At 40.7% G+C, this 22992-nt stretch overlaps 1 protein-coding gene across 3 annotated transcripts in view; it reads right to left on the bottom strand.

Annotated features, from left to right (window-relative positions):
- Positions 1-1765: 1765 nt before the first annotated feature.
- The window catches only part of HLCS (holocarboxylase synthetase), a 168701-nt gene continuing 147474 nt past the window's right edge, over positions 1766-22992 (bottom strand). For all 3 annotated transcript variants that reach the window (XM_069760760.1, XM_069760761.1, XM_069760762.1), the window contains 5 exons: positions 13860-13927; positions 10638-10798; positions 5649-5763; positions 4045-4258; positions 1766-2247 (listed from right to left, as the gene is read on the bottom strand). In XM_069760760.1, coding sequence (XP_069616861.1) covers positions 2076-2247; positions 4045-4258; positions 5649-5763; positions 10638-10798; positions 13860-13927 — 730 coding nt within the window. In that variant the 3' untranslated portion in view covers positions 1766-2075. The remainder of the gene's footprint in view (positions 2248-4044; positions 4259-5648; positions 5764-10637; positions 10799-13859; positions 13928-22992) is intronic.

Raw genomic sequence — 22992 nt, 5'->3', positions numbered from 1 at the left:
AACTATAGGAAGTAGCCATCTTAAAAGTCAATATCAACTCTCTAACGAGCAGTGTCACATGACTGCAGATAATAACAGACACACAGTGCAGTGCCAGTAACTTAGTGCTGGACCTGGGGAGGGGGAGTAAAGAAAACTTTGTTTTATAAAACAAACTGCAGCTGGGGAATGAGTGGTTTTCCAAAACATTTGATGAATTGACCACTTTTTTGCTCACGTCCTTTTAGAGTAAACAGTTGCACAGTCTTTTCAATAAACTTTAATATGTCGCTATTAAGGGGATTTTCCCACAAACAAATTTAATTTTAACGTTGATTTTAATCAATAGATCTTGGAATAATAATAATTTCCACAATTGGATGTATTTAAACAAAATGTTCCTGTGCTGAGATAATCTTATAAATGTCTCCCTGCTGTGTAATGGCCGTGTCTGACCCTACAGGAACATGGTCTGATCATACTACAGCTCCTGGGCTGGGGGGGGGGGGGAGGGGCGGGGAGAAAAAGAGAAGAAACAGACATCACAGAATGAGATCGCAGCCGATTCTTTTTTTTTGTGATGTAAAACATTTCCCTGTCTGGTTATAAAAATATTTTACCTCAAAGAAAGAAACAATTGCGATCCCCGGCTGTCCTGTCTGTATACTTTCTTTTGCTTCCCCCCTACCCAGGAGATGTGGTATGATCAGACCATGTTCCTGCACGGTAAGACACGGCCATTACACAGTACACAGCAGGGACACATTTATAAGATTATCTCAGCACAGGAACATTTTTTTAAAAAACACATCCAATTGTGAAAGTTATTATTATTCCTAGATCTATTGATTAAAATCAACTTTTATTCAAGGAAAAAAACCCTTTAAGTCTTTAACTGCGCTGAAAAAAAAAAAGTCAGAGTTTTTTAAAACTTTACTACCACTATAACGTACATTGGGCTTCACAGAAGGGGGCTGGAAAAAAATTAGTATAATTTATGATAGAAAGTGGCTTCATAGGTCTGAGTTCCTGGCGCATGTACGGCAAGAGATACGCATGCTCTACATATAATTTTTTTTTAACTAATTGGCTGTATTTTGGGATAAAAATCATTTTTGCAGTCGACCTCTATTAAAAACGTTGCCTCGTTTGGCTTTTACAGGCTCTTTGTTTCGCTGCACATTACTGGTCGCAAAATGAGCTACCTTAGAATCTGTCAGTGAGTTCGTTCTTGATGAGGAGTCTGTGACTCAAAAAAAAAAAGAGTCAAAAAAGACTTTCTGAGCTCCTTTCAGTAGTTTTTATGTCCAAATAAAGGTTCGGCTCCAAGTTGATGTTGTCCTCAATTAGATGTAAAAAGTTCAGAAATGGGCAAGATAAATGGAGTTCCAAACTCCAGTCAGACTGAGCTCGTTCTGCAGCAGGAATGTGTAGGGAAACAAAAAGCCGATAAAAAAGGCAAACACTGCAAAAAATTTTATTGAAACCAAATTGGAAAAAATATTTTTATCAACAAATTCATGCATTTAAGCAAAAAAAAAAAATCCATATGCCTTATTTGCATAAGATCGGAAAACTGCTATAATCCAAATTCCTTCAATGAGACGTTTTTTGCTTTTTTTTTGTATCTAGAGCCGAAGCCAAATCTGCCCAGTTTTAACCAAATTTGACAGGTATGATCCATATGTGACCCGAGAGAGCTAGAGAGGATAATCCATGCCTCAATATAAGGAGTGAAATAAGTATGTGAACCCACCAATAAACCTTCATCAAACCACTAGAATCATTTTCCTTAATTTGCATGGTAAATAAAATTTTATTTGACAGCATCCAAAGCCCCCAATACTCCCAAATTTATGTAGACAAGGCCTTAAGAGAGTACACCCCGCTAATATACAGCATTTCCATGGATCATATAGAAATGCACAATAAAGGAAAACTAAGAAAGGGTTAATACATCCAAACATCAGAGAAATCACCTACAACCATTGACGTGCTATTAAAAAATATATCTATTTCAGACAGTGGCCGCCGCCGGTCACCAATCTTGGGAATGTCTACGTTTAGGAGAAACGCACAGCGCTCCTGTGTGTGGGCTAGGAGGACTTCGGTATAATCAAGTTTCTGATCATGTCAAAGGAGTTGCCGTCAGGATGGACGGTGACAATGTCTTTCCCTTCTTGGAGAATTTGAAGGAACCCAGAGTCATCTATGCCAACGATCCAAGCTAAAGGGCCGTCCTCACCACCAAGTCGAATCTGTTGACCACTAAAAAAAAAAACATACAAAAAGATAGGGGGTGAAGAGTTAACTCTTAGCATTCTTGGATTGTCTATTATTGTCAGTTGATTTGAAACATGATTTTGCAATACTTTGTTGGGAGATGTTTATGCTCTGTGTGTCTATGTGGCCATGTGGTGGTGATGTGAATTGCAGCACATTAAGGGTTTTTTGTTTGTGAGTTGCAATAATGTATTGTTTTGTAATGTATTTGTTTTGTGAGAATTTGGAACCTTTGACAACATTTATGGAAAAGGAACAGTGGTCACATCTGTTTGGAAATGACCAGCGACCGCTAAGAATAATTAGTAAGGACTCTCCCTACTTTAGACTTTGGGTCAATCATCTGTTTTAAAGGGAACCTGTCACCTGAATTTGGCGGGACTGGTTTTGGGTCATATGGGCGGAGTTTTCGGGTGTTTGATTCACCCTTTCCTTACCCGCTGGCTGCATGCTGGCTGCAATATTGGATTGAAGTTCATTCTCTGTCCTCCATAGTACACACCTGCGCAAGGCAAGATTGCTTTGCACAGGCGTGTACTACGGAGGACAGAGAATGAACTTCAATCCAATATTGCAGCCAGCATGCAGCCAGCGGGTAAGGAAAGGGTGAATCAAACACCCGAAAACTCCGCCCATATGACCCAAAACCAGTCCCGCCAAATTCAGGTGACAGAGTCCCTTTAAGAAATGCCAAGCAAAATTTGGGGGAATGGGGCAGAGGGCTTGGATGGGTCACAGGGCTCCTTTAATTTTAGGAAATGGTAGGTATCCCAAAGGTCTGGCAAACCCCAATAAACGTACATAGAAGAAAAATCTCTTTTTAGGATCCATTGGAGATGAGCAATTGATTCACGGGACTCGGGGTTAGCGGTCAGGTCAGTATTCCCTGGCTGCTGGACACCTCCTACTTTCCATTCTCTGCGGCTCCTTTTCGATTAGCCAGCCTGGTGCGACATCATCATTTGCAGAGACGATCCACTAGGCCGGCTAATCAAAAAAGGAGTGAAGGATAACATAGGAGACGGTTGTAGGGCTCAGGGTTGACCCCTAGGACCTGGGTCCTGCAAAATTATTGGTGCCTCTCTAGGAACCATCAATTTGCATATGACGCCCTAAGTCCCGCCATACCTCTAGGAGCAATTTGATCAACTTTTTTTTTTCCCCAGAAACAGTGCCACACCTCTCCACAGGTTACATCTGGTATTACAGCTCAGCTCCATCGAAATGAATAGAGATGAACTTCCATTCCAGCCTCAATATCTGTGACACTATTTTTGGAAGAAAGCAGCCATGTTTTTCTAATCCCGTTCATCCCAGCTATGACACTGGAAGACCATCGGGGATCAACAAAATCAGACATCATGGACCCGTCGCAAAAAGAGCAATGTTTATGGTTATGGCCCCCAAAAACGTAGTTCAATTAGTCCTCAATCTCTATAATAAGCACCATTATTACCAAACCAAAAACATCATTTTTTTTATATCGGCCATTGCTCTTCACGTCAGGACCCCATAGCTTTTCCCATGGTCTGGGGCCAGTGAAGTGGCCAAGGAGAGGACCTTGTTTACCCATCCATTATGGACAATGCCCTTATCTTGAAGATGGATGCCAGAAATATGAGTGACACACGTATAATTCAGAATCAGCAGTGCCTAATCCCAGACCAAAGAACAGGCCGAGTGTGATAAGTTATCTAGATATTTCTTCACGCAAGTCTTCAGCCGGTGAACTTTTACCCTACACGAGACAATGGGGACCTACACAATGTTTGTCATACTCACCTGTGCACCCAATATTTATAATAGACAGGCAAAATAGCACCGGGTCCTTCCTCCTGGAATATACGAATGAGCCTCTCCAAAGCAGTCACCGAGCGAGCGATCAATGTATCCGCCCTCAGCGGATCAATATTTGTTCGGAATCTCTTGTTGTGCTCTTGGATGAGATCATTGATGCAGATCGTCGGGTTACTGTTCGTGACGTTAAACCCACAACCTAATAGGAAAAGTAAAAAAATATATTTGAGCATTACGACCTAACATCAAACGGCAAATCGTATTGCAAACTCTGGGGGCTAATATCTGATATATTTTAAATATAGCACTTAAAGGGGCTGTCTATTTTCAGCGGCCCCTTGAAGAAGTTGTCCACTACTGAACTACTTCTTCTTAAATCCTAAGGTAGCCCAGGTTAGAAAAAAAAAAAAAACAAAAGAAAAAAAAACTCCACTTCCAGAACAGCGCTGTTCCAGCAAAGTTGGAGCGATCTCTCCCCGGTAGTCAAGTGTCATCGATATGACTGCTGCAGCTAATCAGCCATCGCTGATTGGATGAAGCCTTCACACTTCTGTGTGATGGAACCGTAAAGGCTGCAGCTCAGCTGATTGGCTGCAGAAGTCTTAAGAATATCATCTGACCACTGGGAGAGATCGCACCAACATTGCTGGAACAGCGCAAGTCTGGGAGGATAGTATGTGTGTTTTATTCTTTTCCATTTTATTTGCAGGATCCTAGTATTTAAGAAAAGGTTTTAGAGTAGTGAATAACCCCTTTAAAAACTTACCTGATCACTGAGTGGTGTATGAAGGATCCTGATATTAAGTGTTTGACTTCCCTGCAGTGCCACTACAGGAGAAATAAACTACTACATGTTGTTTCTAGAAATCAATGACTGTTTGTGTCATGCATGGACAAACTAGGTTCTCCAGTAAGCGTTCGCTCTTTGTAGGCAATTTCCACCCTGCACTAATTGACAGGACTCCCGAAATAGGGACCCTTTATGGTCACATTGTATGTTTATCCAATATCCTTGAGGTGTTCTTAACACAGATATGTCAACAGATTTCACAAACCGCAAACATTTTGAAACAAACAAACAAAAACCTTAGACCTGATGAGGCTGGTGCACTTACTTTGAAAAATTCAAGTAAGAATGGCTGTATAAATCTGATATTAAAAGAGCATTTTATGAGTCCATTTTATGGTCACTCAAATATTAGTTGGGAAAACTTAAAAAAAAAAAAAAAAAGGATTATACTGCCATTTTAATAGAGCTCATCATAGTAAGTGCACCAGCCTCATCAGGCCTAAGAGAGTTATTTAATAATATGTGCAGTTTGTATCGGAAAATCTTATCACAAATCTACTTTAAAGTAGGAGATTATTTTATTCTGATAGTTCCGGAAACCACAGCCCAAATTTCAGTAAAGTTACTGATCTACATTCCCACTTCCTGACATATGCGTTAGCACTTCAGGTTTGTCATAGGGACAAATTCAATGTTTAATGTTTTCATTTTTTTTTAATACCAATAATTTAATATTTATAGACCCCATGTAGGGCTTGTACATGAAGCAGCTTAAGATCCGATAGTAGGCCTTTCATACCGATCAATATATGAAACGTTTTTCCCATGAGTGTCGAGTTGACCAGGACTCCGCCGAGCTTCATCAGATTGCTGTAATATATATCATTCGGCCACTTCACTTTTAATTCGATATCCTGTAAAGAGGCAATAAAAGAAAATTTAAGCTCAGATAACAGGAAACGTGCCCCTCCCCACCCCGGAGCATCCCAGTAAAACCCTACGATCACACAACCGTTCTATCCCGCTACCAAAGTTTCCATATGGCAAGTTAATGAAGATCCATGTACGCCACCGATCCAACTGAACAAGGACATCTGTCTATGTTGCGCTTTACTCGTTTAGTTCTATCCCTCCACTCGTTTGAGGCCAATAAATTGTGAAACGCGTTGTGACCACCATGTTACTCATGGGGCGTAGTGGTCAAGCCAAAACCCAGACCTCAGCCCTGAGAAGATTAAATGGCAGCCACAAGACCTTCCAGGCAAGTAGATTTTGAGGAATACCCATTTCCTCTGGAGTTTCGTAGGTATTGCTATAGACGGACAAAGTGGTTGACCTGAGTGATTGGGCCATCAGATCAGATCTGGTTTTCATCCATAACTTCAGGATCTGTGTCGGGCACGAGAACTTGAGAAGAGTCTAGCACTGACCTTGCTGAAACCAGTCGTAGCGTCTCGTCATGGTTTCAGTACCAGATCTACTAGAAATAACTACCGTAACCCTTGAGGTCTAGTGGGCCCATGTCAAACCCTAAAAAAAATAATATATTGAGTCCCAAGATGAACGTCCTACAACGCATTACAATTTAGTATGGAAATAACAGTGACAAGTTTCGATACAGGTCAAGAGTTTTTCTCAGGTTGATTAAGCTAGTCAGGCCTCGAAACGCGTTGTTAACAGTTCTATTGTAAGACTGTAGGAAGTTGATCACTGAGTGACCAGTCCGCCAGCGGCCAGTGCCACAGTATTAGAAAAATATGTAGGCACCAAGCCAAGGGCATGTAGCGAAAGAACACTGGTTTTATAATGTTTTTTCTCGCTATTGCCTTTTCTATATTTTAGCTGTATATTAAGACATTACTCCTTTAGATGCGTGCACAGTAAATAAAACACACTAATATCGGTGGGATTGGCCGTCAGTCTACTATGTAGGGGGTCTTCTCAACTCTACCGTAACAAGTGATGTTGGTGCGAGTAGGATTTGGTCTGTAGGATCTCCAAGGGCCGAGTGGGGGTGGGGGGTGTCATTACAAAGCCTCAAATTGTCCAATCAGAGCGCATAGTATCTGGCCGAGTGTCACCAGTTGGGGTTATGCCACTGCACTCTTTCACATAGTCCAATCAGAGCTGAATTTAATGGTTGAGGGGTGAGGGGAATGTCCCTACAAAGCCTCAAATTGTCCAATCAGAGCTGATACTATCTGATTGGGTGTCACCAGTTTAGGGAGTGTAAGTGCACTCTTTCACACTGTCCAATCAGAGCTGACAGTATCAGAGTAGGTGTTACCAGTTGGGGATTTGTCACTGCACTCGTTCACACTGTCCAATCACAGCTGACCTTATCAGACTGGGTGTTACCAGTTGTGGGTGTGTCAATGCATTCTTTCACACTGTCCAATCAGTGCTAACAGTATCACATTGGGGGTCATCAGATGGGGGGTGTCCCTACAAAGGCTCAAATTGACCAATCAGAGCGGATAGTATCTGGCTGAGTGTCACCAGTTGGGGTTATGTCACTGCACTCTTTCACATAGTCCAATCAGAGCTGACAGTATCAGAGTGGGTGTTACCAGTAGGGTGGGGGTGTCACTGCACTCTTTCACACGGTCCAATCAGAGCTGAATTTCATGGTTGGGAGGTGAGGGGGATGTCCCTACAAAGCCTCAAATTGTCCAATCAGAGCTGATACTATCTGATTGGGTGTCACCAGTTTAGGGAGTGTAAGTGCACTCTTTCACACTGTCCAGTCAGAGCTGACAGTATCAGAGTAGGTGTTACCAGTTGGGGGCTTGTCACTGCACTCGTTCACACTGTCCAATCACAGCTGACCATATCAGACTGGGTGTTACCAGTTGTGGGTGTGTCAATGCATTCTTTCACACTGTCTAATCAGTGCTAACAGTATCACATTGGGTGTCACCAGATGGGGGGGGGGGGTGTCCCTACAAAGGCTCAAATTGTCCAATCAGAGTTGATACTATCTGACTGGGTGTCATCAGTTTAGGGGGTGTAAATGCACTCTTCCACACTGTCCAATCAGAGCTGAATTTAATAGTTGGGGGGTGAGGGGGATGTCCCTACAAAGCCTCAAATTGTGCAATCAGAGCTGATACTATCTGATTGGGTGACACCAGTTTAGGGAGTGTAAGTGCACTCTTTGACACTGTCCAATCAGAGCTGACAGTATCAGAGTAGCTGTTACCAGTTGGGGGTGTGTCACTGCACTCGTTCACACTGTCCAATCAGAGCTGAATGTAATAGTTGGGGGTGAGAGGTTCTCACTACAAAGCCTCAAACTGTCCAATCGGAGCTGACAGTATCAGACTGGGTGTCATCAGTTGTGGGTGTGTCACTGCACTCTTTCACACTGTCCAATCACAGCTGACCGTATCAGACTAGGTGTCATCAGTTTAGGGGGTGTAACCTCACTCTTTCACACTGTCCAATCAGAGCTGAATTTATTAGTTGGGGGGTGAGGAGGTGTCACTACAAAGTCTCAAATTGTCCAATCAGAGCTGATAGTATCTGCCTGGGTGGCACAGCCCCTTTGAATGAAATGATAAAGTCCAATTATCAAATTATTTCATACATTTCCAGGAGTAATAACAGGGGGACAGCACGGCACACAGCTACATGAGAAGATGTTTCTGAATAATTATTTTATGGGGAACATAAATAATAATTAAAAAAGACACGTCAGGAGGGCTCTTTAAATACAGATGTAGCAGAGCTGGGTTTGTCATATAAAGACTATGTAAAAAGTGAAGCCGACTGCAGAATTCATGAGCTTTTTCTTTATGTCTAGCTTTTCTATTCCAGCCTGTACAGAACAATGATCTGTAACTTCCCGGCCAATACTTCAATCACCGGGGCCCAGCGCCGGTTGTAAAGTCCCGGCTTACTTCTCCCCTCGCTTATATTGGGACGGTGAAACACAACGGCGCTTTCTCTCCTCTTTCCGCGAGTCTGTACGGCTGTGGCATTCTTCAAAGCTCGTCCATCTGCTTACATTTAGCGGCTGGGCTGCTAACGTTTCATAGAGAGATCCCCACGGGGGCGAGACGCTGATATGTGCCCCATAAGGCTTAGAAAGATTTAAAGGGAAAAATGTTTGAGGTTTGGGAACAACAGCGGGAGGCAGCGGCTGACGCGCCGGATTACAGAACCGCCGAGTAAAAAGGTAAATGGCTTGAGAAGGGAGTGATGCTGGAGAAATCAGCCATGACTGGCCCGGCACTTCAACTTTCTGTCTGCCTTAAGCCCTCGACTGATAAATGGACGCAAGGCATGAAGATCTGATCCAGCGAAGGACGGCGGCTGGAAGGAGAGACGTGAAGTATATAAAAAGACATAGTGTAAATGTGCGGAAGTCATTGGTTTTAGGGAATATGGGAAACATATGCTGGCGTAAAAAAAAATACCCCCAAAAAAGCGAAGGTTCAGAATTATTAGTATGCGGGAACCGAAGCAGAAGAATGGGCAACGAGGTGATGACTCCTTCAATAATCGCGGGTAACCATCGCCAGGTATTTCAGAGTCTCTGTAATTACGCCATAATAAAAAAATCTGCTTTTTTTCCTCCTCCTGGATAGATCATTCACTCTCAATTTACAGGTAAAATCAGTATTCAGCAAGTACAGGCTTTAGCATTACTGAGAAAAGAGATGACAGTTGGTGCTTTTAAAGTTCTATGGAGGAGAGAGGAGGAGTTAGAAGAACACACAGATATTCTAGGGAGGAGCTAGAGGAAGACAGACATTCTAGGGAGGGGCTAGAGGAAGACAGACATTCTAGGGAGGAGCTAGAGGAAGATACAGACATTCTAGGGAGGGGCTAGAGGAAGACAGACATTCTAGGGAGGAGCTAGAGGAAGACAGACATTCTAGGGAGGAGCTAGAGGAAGACACAGACATTCTAGGGAGGGTCTAGAGGAAGACAGACATTCTAGGGAGGAGCTAGAGGAAGACATACACATTCTAGGGAGGAGCTAGAGGAACACACAGACATTCTAGGGAGGAGCTAGTGGAACACAGACATTCTAGAGAGGGGCTAGAGGAAGACACAGACATTATAGGGAGGAGCTAGAGGAAGACACAGACTTTCTAGGGAGGAGCTAGAGGAAGACAGACATTCAAGGGAGGAGCTAGAGGAAGACACAGACATTCTAGGGAGGAGCTAGAGGAAGACACAGACATTCTAGGGAGGGGCTAGAGAAAGACAGACATTCTAGGGAGGAGCTAGAGGAAGATACAGACATTCTAGGGAGGAGCTAGAGGAAGACAGACATTCTAGGGAGGAGCTAGAGGAAGACAGACATTCTAGGGAGGAGCTAGAGGAAGACACAGACATTCTAGGGAGGAGCTAGAGGAAGACAGACATTCTAGGGAGGAGCTAGAGGAAGACATACACATTCTAGGGAGGAGCTAGAGGAACACACAGACATTCTAGGGAGGAGCTAGAGGAATACACAGACATTCTAGAGAGGAGCTAGAGGAAGACAGACATTCTAGGAAGGAGCTAGAGGAAGACACAGACATTCTAGGGAAGAGCTAGAGGAACACGCAGACATTCTAGGGAGGAGCTAGAGGAAGACAGACATTCTGGGGAGGAGCTGTGTGTGTCTTTCCTCTCCAATCATTGTCTATGGGACCACCGAAGACAGCCAAGAAAGCGCTGTACTCTGCTCTCTCCAAAGCCAATAGAGAAAGAGTGGAGCAGAAGCTGATCTACATACATTTACTCCTGTAAATGGAGTGACACAGAGCAACGGCACATCGGGTAACAGTACCTCATATCCGGGCAGCGTCCTCACCGCCTCCACAACAGCCAAGGACATCAAGTGCTGTACAAAGGCGATCCTCTGCCCCAGCGGGGACGACAGAGGAATGGAGACTAGCAAAGTCATCATGGCACATCCTTTAGGGCTGAGCCAAACGTTTCCACCCCGACCTGCAGACAAACATTAAAACTAATTACAAGTCATCCCAATATTAACACTTACAGTTCTATTGAAATTACTTAATAAATTACTTTAATGGGCGAATGACATGACAGACTGTATCCTACTGAAAAGGACAGGAGGGCGGAGCTTTATTAGAATACTCATGTTATGGAGTGACACTGATGGCTCTCCTCATGATGCTCCACCCTCATGTCCTTTTCAGTTGGATGCAAGCTGTCATGACAAGTGTCAATTTAAGGCATACATGTCAAACTCTGGCAGTGTTCCAAATCTGGCCATCAGGGTGATTATATTTGGCCAGCGATGCCACATGGAGGACTATGTGGGGTCATTATTTTGAATGGAGGACTACGTGGGGACATTATTCTGAATGGAGGACTGTGTGGGGCCACTACTCCGAATAAAGGACTGTGTGGGGCCATTATTCCGAATGGAGGACTGTGTGGGGCTATTATTCCGAATGGAGCACTGTGTGGGGCCATTATTCCAAATGGAGGACTGTGTGGGGCCATTATTCTGAATGGAGGACTGTGTGGGGCCATTATTCCGAATGGAGGACTGTGTGGGGCCATTATTCCGAATGGAGGACTGTGTGGGGCCATTATTCCGAATGGAGGACTGTGTGGGGCCATTATTCCGAATGGAGGACTGTGTTGGGCCATTATTCAGAATGGAGGACTGTGTGGGGCCATTATTCCGAATGGAGCACTGTGTGGGGCCATTATTTCGAATGGAGGACTGTGTGGGGCCATTATTCTGAAAGGAGGACTGTGTGGGGCCATTATTCTAAATGGAGGACTGTGTGGGGCCACTATTCCGAATGGAAGACTGTGTGGGGCAATTATTCTGAATTGAGGACTATGTGGGGGGCCATTATTCTGAATGGAGGACTGTGTGGGGCCATTATTCTGAATGGAGGACTATGTAGGGCTCATTATACTGTGTGGAGGGCTGTATGGGGATTACAATCGGGGGTCACAATACTTTGCCAGTGGAGTTGGATAATATTTACTTTTTTGGAGGGGTGGCGGAGTCCAATTAGAACTTGGCCCACAACTTTGTCCAAGTTTTCAATTTTTGCCCTCTATGTATGAGTTTGACATGACATGTCTGCTTTAAGCGTAGTGATGATTTGTAAGGTGAGTGCCAACTGCTTGGAGCACATTTCCATGTATAAAACCAGGACCTATCCTGAGGATGTGAGATTGGAGTTCTGATCCACGAAATCCCTGGAAGTTACATCAATCTGAATCTACGTGATGGTTTCAGGTGAAACCCTTCCTCCATGAGAGGTGAGCGTGCAGAGACCTTCCCTATTGGGGACAGAGGTAGACACGGTCACTATACACGAGAACAGACAACACTGGGAAAGCGTGATCAGAACTCATTAGGTGCTACAGGCTCTGACCTGCGGCCCCATAGATAGCCCTGCACGTCACGGGGATCGGTCATACGTCTCATGAACGGCAATGGAGGGAGGTGAGGAGGGAAGAGTAAGTGTGATGATAGATAGATCAATAGATGATAGATAATAGATAGATAGATATATGATAGATAATAGATAGATAGATAATAGATGATAGATTATAGATAATAGATAGATAGATAATAGATAGATAATAGATGATAGATAACAGATAGATAATAGCTAGATAACAGATAGATTATAGATAATAGATAGACGATCGATAAGATAATAGATGATAAATAGATGATAGATAATAGATAGATAATAGATAGATAATAGACAGATAATAGATAGATAGATGAGAGATAATAGATAGATAATAGATAGATAATAGATATATGATAGATAATAGATGATAGAAAACAGATAGATAATAGATAGTTGATAGAGAGAGATAGATAATAGATAGATGATAGATAGATAATAGATAGATGATAGATAACAGATAATAGATAGATAATAGATTGGATAACAGATAAATAATAGATAGATAGATAGATAGATAGATAGATAGATAATAGATAGATAGATGATAGATAGATAATGGATAGATGATAGATAGATAATAGACAGATGATAGATAATGGATAGATGATAGATAGATAATAGATAGATAATAGATAGATAGATGATAGATAGATAATAGATAGATAATGGATAGATAATGGATAGATGATAGATAGATAGATAATAGATAGATAATAGATAGATAGATGATAGATAGATGATAGATAGATAATAGATAATAGATGATAGATAGATGATAGATAGATAATAGATAGATAATAGATAGATAATGGATAGATAATGGATAGATGATAGATAGATAGATAGATAGATAGATAATAGATAGATAATAGATAGATGATAGATAGATAATAGATATATAATAGATAGATAATGGATAGATAATGGATAGATGATAGATAGATAGATAGATAGATAATAGATATATAATAGATAGATAATGGATAGATAATGGATAGATGATAGATAGATAGATAGATAGATAGATAATAGATAGATAATAGATAGATAGATGATAGATAGATGATAGATAGATAGATAGATAGATAGATAGATAGATAGATAGATAGATAGATAGATAGATAATGGATAGATGATAGATAGATAGATAGATCTGCTCCCCCTGCTCTATAACATGATGACAAGTTCCCTTTAAACACGAATAATTAATTTTCCACAATCCTTGTGCAGTTTGGGGAATCGTCAGGCTGTGGTGACACTTCTGCACACAGGACTCTCCCACTATATACCACGGATGTAACACTCCGCCATATAGCGGTATACGCACACTGTGCGCTGCTGTGGCGGTATAGCACTCGGTGTACGTACAGCAGTGCGGAGGAGTGTGCAGCAGGAATTACTTTCCTGTTCGGTGTAAATGTAATAAAAAGAGTTAAAGGGTAAAATCAGGTAACACAAGGACATAACTGGAACTACTTGGAGTCGGAAAAATAAAAAATACAATGAAATTAAAGATGCAGGAAAGAAAATATAAAGCCCAGCCGGCTCCATGTTTAACCAGTAACTTTGGTGGGATTGTGTCGCCCCCTGACCTTTGCCTTGGGTCTGCCGAGATGCAATAGCGATTAACCCCACTTCCTTCGGTTGGTGAAACATCAGCCTGAAAGTGATGGGAAAATGAGCGGTCAGTTAGCACAGGAAGCAGAGACAAATAAAAAGTAATTACGTGTGAAATGAGCCATCAGCATCACTTTGCGGGAATCACTCTTCTCCCCCGAAGTTCTATGTAAGCAGGAGAGTCCATCGGATGTAGCAGAGCCGAGTTTGTCAGATTTAATTTCTGCACATAGTGACAAAGCCAGCGGCACCGTGACATTAACCATCTCAACTCTGCTACATCTGCAACGTCAATTTTATTAATCGGCTCTTTAGAGTATGTTCACACTGGACATTTCACAACAAATCCACACAGGTAAAATCCAAACCAAAAGGGAAAAAAAAAAAAAAACAGTGATCGTCAGCAGCACTGAAAGTGGAAGTCAAATCTGCAGCGCTGCAAACGCTACACAGCGTCTTTTTTTTTTTTTTTTCCACTGTGTGCAGATATTTTTATTATTTTTTTTTTATACATATATTTTGGGTTTTAATTTTTTATACATTTTTAAAAATAATTTTTCCAAAAAGATTAGTAGGGTAATATGCAGCAGATTCACCTATTCACAGGATGATAACTTCCAGATCGGTGAGGATCCAACTACTGGGGCCCACCACTTTTATACCCCAGTAGAATGGACCCCTCCTCCATTCATTCCATACGAATAGAGAATGAATGAAGCGTTGGTTCAGCATACGCAGTCGCTAGATCCTATTGGGGGTAAAAGAGCCCCCTGTCAATGGAAGTCCCAATGGTTTGACTGAATCTAGAAGTTGTCACCTGTCCTGTGGATAGATGATCACTTATTCCAAACAGAACACCGCTTTAAGAGCTGCATTGTTAGAATATAATGCAGCAGATAAAGGGATTATTCCCATTTTCACGTATGGATATTGTTGGCTAGTACTTGTAAAAACAAGCATTTTTGCAATTTACTGCATATTAAAATTTGCAACCGTTCTTGAGATATTAACGCTTTTCTTTTGTTTACTCCTGGTTTCCTAAGAAACCGACCACCGCTGCTGTCTAGCTTGTAAGCGCTGAGCAGAAATTGGCCAAAATTAGAAGGTAACAGCATGCTTCGCCTTCAAAAAGCGTTCTTAAAAGTTTGTTAGAAAAGGACTAGTAAGCTCTGCGCTTGTTCTGCCGTAAAGCGGCGGTGGTCGGTCTCCTAGGCAACGAACAGTAAACAAAAGAAAAAAAAAAGTGTTGATATCTCAAGAACGGCTGAAAATTTTAACAAGCAGTAAATTGCAAAGTTGCTTGTATTTACGAGCACTACCTGAAAATAGCCATTTAATAGAATATCAAAATAGCTCTTTTAAGTGAGGGCATCAGCGCAAAATAACAGTCCAAAATAAGCACAGGCGCTAAGAGCACCATTGACATGTCCGAGAACTTCAGTGTACCTTCCCAAGTACTAGATAGATGGTGGGAAAGTGCACTGAACTACCCGGCCGCTGCTGTGCTTGGTTTGGACGGTCACTCAGTGCTGATGGTTTCTCTGTTAATCTACGCTCTGGGGGGTTCACTATCCCCATTCTAGGGATCATACAGACCCGTGGGGCTCAGACTTTTATAATTTATCCCTTGTTTAAATAAAAAAAAATTAAATTCTAGAAAAAAAAACTTAAAAAAAAAAAAAAAAGATTGTCGCAAGTCGTTGCGGAAAAAAGGAAGCAAATGGACGATAAATGTAGCAATAGCAATTTTTATTTATTTATTTTTTTGCAGAAAAAAAGCAAAAGCACAAGTCGCTTCTGTTTTTGCCGACAAACTAAAAACATTCCGTCTCGAACGGCCTTTAAAAATCAGCCTAATAGGAGCCCTCAAATATCCGCAGCCAAAACAGGGGTCAGCGTCAGCCATCCACCTCCACCCCCGGCCCACCGAAAGCCAAAATTGGGTGTTTATTATAGTATAAACTTTAGGGGGTAACGGGAGATGGAAATCTTAAGGGAGCGTAATAAAAAAATAAAATAAACAAACATTAACAAATTACGGACGCGCCGTGATTACATCCTTTGAATGTAACGAGAGTGTTTATTTCACTTGTCAGGAATGCGAGCGCTGCAATAACAGACGATTATAAAAGCAAAGATGGCGGCAAAGCGTAAAGACGGCGACGCGGGAGCAATGGAATAGCAGTGCGATGGGAGCAGAAAGCAGAAGATAACACGACGGCGGCGGCGGGCTACGGTGCAGGGTTACACAGGAAGCCGGCGGGATCCCGCTGTACGAGAGCGCGGACGTTTAACGAGAACTGGGATTTCAAAGCCGCTCCTTTCCCCGAGAGATCTAATTAGACTTTAATAACATTAACATTGAGACTCCATGATGAATGGGCTACACATATCGCCCTGACGCTAATAGCTCTTTACAGAATAAAAGGTCCTTAAGGGGAACGGGCGGGCGGCGGGGGGCGCAGACATTTATTATACAGAATTAGTAACAGAACATTCCATCCGAGACAACAGGAATTAAAAGAACGTCCGAGCGCTAGAATGAAACTGACGGACAGTATTTTTTTTTTTTTTTTAGAGATGAGCGAAGCCATTCACACTCATTGCTTCAAATTTATCATTCTCGGCAGCACATCGTCCTGTGCTGCTGAGAACAAAGACAGCTCAAGAGTGCTGAACCATCTATTACTGCGCGTTCTGAGGACGTGGGTCACTGTAAACAGACGACTGGCAAATATGTAGCTGATCGCAAGTTATTCAACGGCAGCAGGAATTAGCACTATTCTAAATATTCTAGATAGATAATAGATAGATAGTAGATAATAGATGATAGATAGATAATAGAAGATAGATAGATAATAGATATATATATATATATAGATAATAGATAGATGATAGATAGATAATAGATATATATAGATAATAGATAGATAGTAGATAGATAATAGATAGATAGATAATAGATGATAGATAATAGATAGATAGATAATAGATGATAGATAATAGATAGATAATAGATAGATAATAGATAGATAAATAGATGATAGACAGATAAATAGAAGATAGATAGATAGATAATAGATAGATATATATATAGATAATAGATAGATATATATATAGATAATAGATAGATAGTAGATAGATAATAGATAGATAGATAATAGATAGATAGATAATAGATAGATAGATAATAGATGATAGATAATAGATAGATAATAGATAGATAAATAGATGATAGACAGATAAATAGATACCATCGATAGATAATAGATGATAAATAATAGATAGATAATAGATATATAGAGAGATAATAGATAGATAATTAGATAATAGATAGATAATAAATAGATAGATAATAGATAGATAATAGAAAGATTGATAATAAATATATAATACATAGATAATAGATAGAAAATAGATAGATAATAATTAGATAATAGATAGATAGATAATAGAAGGATAATAGATAGATAATAGATAGATCATAGATAGCTAGATAGATAGATGATAGATAATAGATAGATAGATAGATAATAGATAGATAATAGATAGATGATAGATAATAGATAGATAGATAATAGATAGATAATAGATAGATGATAGATAGATAGATAGATAGTTGGATAGATATAGATAGATAATAGATATAGATAATAGATAGATAATAGATAGATATAGATAGATAGTTGGATAGATATAGATAGATAATAGATAGATAATAGATAGATAGATAGATAATGGATAGATAGATCGATAGATATAGATAATAGATAGATAGATAATAGATAGATATAGATAGATAATAGATAGATAGATAATAGATAGATAGATAGATATAGATAGATAATAGATAGATAATAGATAGATATAGATAGATAATAGATAGATAATAGATAGATAGATAGATATAGATAGATAGATATAGATAGATAATAGATAGATAATGGATAGATATAGATAGATAATAGATAAATAGATAGATATAGATAGATAATAGATAGATAGATAATAGATAGATAATAGATAGATAATAGATAGATAATAGATAGATAGATAATAGATAGATAATAGATAGATAATAGATAGATAATAGATAGATAATAGATAGATAGATAATAGATAGATAATAGATAGATAATAGATAGATGATAGATAGATGATAGATAGATAGATAGATAATAGATAGATAATAGATAGATAATAGATAGATGATAGATAGATAATAGATAGATAGATAGATGTCAGTATTTGGTTCGTATTTTACATCAGTATTTGTAAGCCAAAACCAGGAGTGGAACAATCAGAGGAAAAATATAATAGAAACCCGTCACCACTTCTGCATTTATCACCCACTCCTGGCTTTGTCTTACAAATACTGAGGTAAAATACTGACCGTGTGACCGTGGCCTTAGACTGACCACAGCAGCCCTTCCCTCGCAGTCTGTAGATGGTGATGTTACCTGCAAGGTCTCGGATGTTCCCCAGTATCAGACTCATCTATGTTTTTCCCGATTTCTCAGAGAATATTAGTTAGGTGGAGGTGAGGGATAGACGGGGGAGAGCAGACACACAGTGATATGCTTCTGCATATTTGGCAGGGGTGGCTGAGCCGTATTAATGAGCTGAGTGGTTGTTCCTCTGGGCCAAGAGGAAACCCGGTAAGGAGGTAAGAAACCGAGGAGGGAAGCAGCTAATGCGGCACGGAGACACATGGAGGCAGACAGCTTTCTAGGTGCGACGTGAGGTAACGCCGGGGCATTACAACACCGCCACCATCATAACCTCATCGTTCACATCGTGACATGCAGGAAACCGAACCCGCCTGACACTTTAACAAAACTGGGGAAGGTACAAAAACAAACGTGTCCGTGACCTGGGTGAGGCTGGGTCCACACAGGGCGATTCTGTGAAATTGACAGGACGGGCTTGGGTCAGTTTGGAGAGGGCAACTCATCTAATTTTTGGAGAAAGGCCCAGTTCATTTTTTGGGCAGCGCTGTGATCATGTACAACAATTAAACAGGCTTTTTGGGTAAATCTGGGTTCACAAAGGGCAAGTCTGTGACATTTTTGGGTAAGGCTGGGTTAAAATAGGGAAATTTGGTGAATATTTTGGGTAAGGCAGGGCTTATGTTGGGTAAGGCTGGGTTAAAATTGGGAAATTTGGTGAAAATTTTGGGTAAGGCCGCGTTTATGTTGGGTAAAGCTGGGTTAAAATAGGGAAATTTGGTAAAAATTTTGGGTAAGGCCGGGATTATGTTGGGTAAGGACGGGCTAAATCAGGATGATTTGTGAAATTTTGTATTAAGATTATAAAGGGTGACTTTGTTACATTTTTGGATTACGTTCTGTTCATACTAGGGAGTTAAGTGCAGTTTTTGGATAAAGCCGAAAGAGCTTTACGTGCAATTTTTGGTTAAAGCTGGATTAAAACAAGGCATTTTTGGTGCAATCTTTAGGCAAAACTGGGTTCATATATTGCAATTTTGTACAATTATTTGGCCAAAACTACTCTAGCGTGGTGATCACATACAATTTATTTAGGTAAAAGTGAGTTTATCACAGGACATCTTTTGGGTAAGGCCGGGTTCATATAGCATGAGTTTGTGGAATTTTGGGGCAAGGTGGTGTTTATACAGGGATTAGGTGCAATTTTTGTGTAATGTCAAAAATTCAAAGGGCAATTTTGTACAAATTTTGGACAAAGCCAAGATTTCACAGAGCAAATTCATTCAATTTTTGTGTAAAGCCAGGATCTCACAGGGCAATTTTTCAATTTTTTTTTATAAGACCAGATTTACGTAAAGAAATTCTGTACTTTTTTTGGGTAAAGTAGAGTTGAAACAGGGTGATTTACTGAAATTTTTAGGTAAGGCTGGGCTGATGCAGGACAAATTTTGTACAGTTTTTGTACACCGTGAATAATATTTACCATCAATCCAAAAGATATGTGATAGAAGTGTGATCACTGGGGGTCTGGTCTGACCGCTGGAACTGATGGAGATCAAGGACAAAAAATTTATCGGTGGTCACACCTGCTCACCACCACCTTCAAGTTAATAAAAATGTTGGTCATGTGGTAGAGAATATTATTGGTGTATTTGTAAGGAAAAACTAAAAATAGAGCTAACCTGTCCTATCAATGCTAAACCTTTAAGAAAAGCAGGTTTTATCTGGCTTCATCCTCCCCAAAGATTACAACTGCTTTTGGTGCATGTTCATGTCTAATATGTCCAGGAATTGGAATCTTAAATCCAGTTGTTGTTTTTTTTGAGAGGCCGGTTCCTCTTTTTAGCTTTATGCCAGCACTATAGGTGCTGAACCGTACTTTCCCTTAACTTTCAGCATTCATTGCATCAGTGAGTCTCCAATTGCTGACTTGCTTTTACCAGAACGACAACATTTGCAGACCCGAGACTAGAATCAGATAACACAAAGTTCCACCCCTGCTTCGTGTCTCAAAACAAAGTCCCACCCCTGCTTCCTGCCTAGAGGCAAAGCCCCAACTCCTCTTATGGCTTAGAGACAAAGCCCCACCACTGCTTCCTGCCTAGAGACAAAGCCCCACCCCCACTTATTGCTTAGCGAAAAAGCCCCACCACCGCTTCTTGCTTAAAGACAAAGCCCCACCCCACTTATTGCTTAGAGACAAAGCCCCACCCCTGTTTCTTGCCTAGAGACAAAGCCCCACCCCTGCTTCTTGCCAAGAGACAAAGCCTCTCCCCCACTTCTTACCTAGAGACAAAGCCTCACCCCCACTTCTTGCCTAGAGACAAAGTCCCACCCCCGATTCTTACCCATAGAGAAAGCCCCACCCTCACTTCTTGCCTAGAGAAAAGTCCCACCCCTGCTTCTTGCCTAGAGATAAAGCCCCACCCCTGCTTCTCGCCTAGAGATAAAGCCCCACCCCTGCTTCTCGCCTAGAGATAAAGCCCCACCCCTGCTTCTCGCCTAGAGATAAAGCCCCACCCCTGCTTCTTACCTAGAGACAAAGCCTCACACCTGCTTCTTGCCAAGAGACAAAGCCCCGCACCTCCTTCTTGCCTAGAGACAAAGCCTCTCCACTGCTTCTTGCCTAGAGACAAAGCCCGGCCTCTGCTTCCAACTTAGAGTTAAAGTCCCACCCCTGCTTCCAGGCTAGAGACAAAGTCCCACCCCTGCTTCTTACCTAGAGACAAAGCCTCTCCCCTGCTTCTTGCCTAGAGACAAAGCCCCACCCCTGCTTCCGGCTTAGAGTCAAAGTCCCAACTCTGCTTCCAGGTTAGAGACAAAGTCTCACCCCTGCTTCCAATAATACATCTCAAAGGCTTTGCTGCTAGATGGATTACGCTTGACAACAGGCAGTGGACAGCAAGTTGGTCAGTAAGTAGACCCCTGTGGCAAGCACTAGGAGGTCATTTTGGGGGGGGCTAAAACATAGGTAAATAAAGTTCTTTTTTTTGTTCATAGCCTTGTCCATCAGATGCCATCTGGTACAATATCAATAACTAGGAAGATTAACTAATAAATAAATCAAGTGATAAATCAATCAAAATACTGAAACATATAATTTATGGTAAACAAAGGGTAATAAGCATAAAAAAAACATAAAATAAAAAAGGAATTAAACAATAAAGATTAAAGAAAACAGTACATTTCTTCTCTCTAAGGTCCCACTATCTGGTCCACTTGTGACAATATTCCATCTCTTTTGATTTGAAGGTGCTTTTATTATTTTTATGACTTTTGATTTTTTTTTCATAATACTATTACACATTTTACCTATAGAAAAAAAAATGAAACGAAAAAAAAAAATATTGGAGCTGTAAGAAGAAATGATATAGATCATATTATTCTGCATGAAATCCAGTGTGGTTTGTAGACTCATTTTTCAGGTTGTGGGTTTAATGCCCGTGGAAGGTGCTAACAGAAAAGGAATGTAGATTTCAGCAGAATATGTGAAGGGCCGGCCAGAATCTTTACCATGTAAGGTTTGCTCCGGCAATCAGTCACACAACTTTCCTGGATTGGAGAGATCTTTGGGGGATATAAGGAGATTCAGCGCAGAAAAAGTCTGAACACACTGTCTACTACCAGCTTAATAATTCAGTCCCCAGCCAAAAATAAAGGGGGGACGTACGGGCACACAAGAGTTCAGAGTCAAGTATTTTTGACTATTGGAGAACAGAAAATTTACTGAAAAAAAAAGAAACAGAAACAGTAAAATTACAGAATCCAGATAGCTGACATAGCCATTAGTGATGAGCGAGCGTGCTGGGATAAGGCGTTATCCACCATGCTCAGGTGCTAAACGAGGGTCTTTGGCGTGCTCGAAAAAAAATGTTCGAGTTTTCTATTGTTTGGACCTTCGAGGACACTAATAAAACTCAAGACACTGGCCATAACCATGAGGACTTTGACTTTAATACATCCAGGTTAGGGAAAGGGTCTATTAATTCCACTTTGTGGGCTATGATGTGGACATTTCTATCTCAAAGTAATAATATCTCCCACCTAGAACCCAGAAAAGTTCACCAACTCTTTTGAAGAACCACCACCGACAGAAATGTCTTTATCTTCGATGGGATTCAAACTTTTATGTTTCTTCTTAATTTTTTTCTTACTTTTTCATTTCTTTTTCTTATATTTTTAGACACCTTAAGGGACAGTGACGTTCGTCCTATTGAAACAGTGCCGAGAAAAATTGTTCATACCCCGTGAACTATTCCATATTTTTTTCCCATTACACCAACAAATGTACGGTAATTGTATTTTATTGGGATTTTATGTGATACCAACACTAAGTAGCGAGTATTTGTGAAGTGTAAAGGAAATACATGGTTTTCTAATTATTTTAAGAATATAAATCCAAAAATTGTGACATGCAGTTGTATTCAGCCCCTGTAGTCTGAGATCCTGAAGTAAAATCCTGAGTGACCAATTGTCTCCAGAAGTTACACTATTAGTACATTGAGTCCACCTGTGTGTGATTTATCCTCAGTATAATAACTACAGCTGTTCTGTGAAGGCCTCAGAGGTTTCAGAACATTAGGGATCAAACAGCATCATGAAAACCAAGGAGCACACCAGACAGGTCAGGGATAAAGTTGTGGAGAAGAGTAAAGCTGGG

Source organism: Ranitomeya imitator, chromosome 3 (assembly GCF_032444005.1).
Source record: "Ranitomeya imitator isolate aRanImi1 chromosome 3, aRanImi1.pri, whole genome shotgun sequence".
NCBI classification, from domain to species: Eukaryota; Metazoa; Chordata; class Amphibia; order Anura; family Dendrobatidae; genus Ranitomeya; species Ranitomeya imitator.
This window is presented reverse-complemented; position numbering and strand designations above follow the sequence as displayed.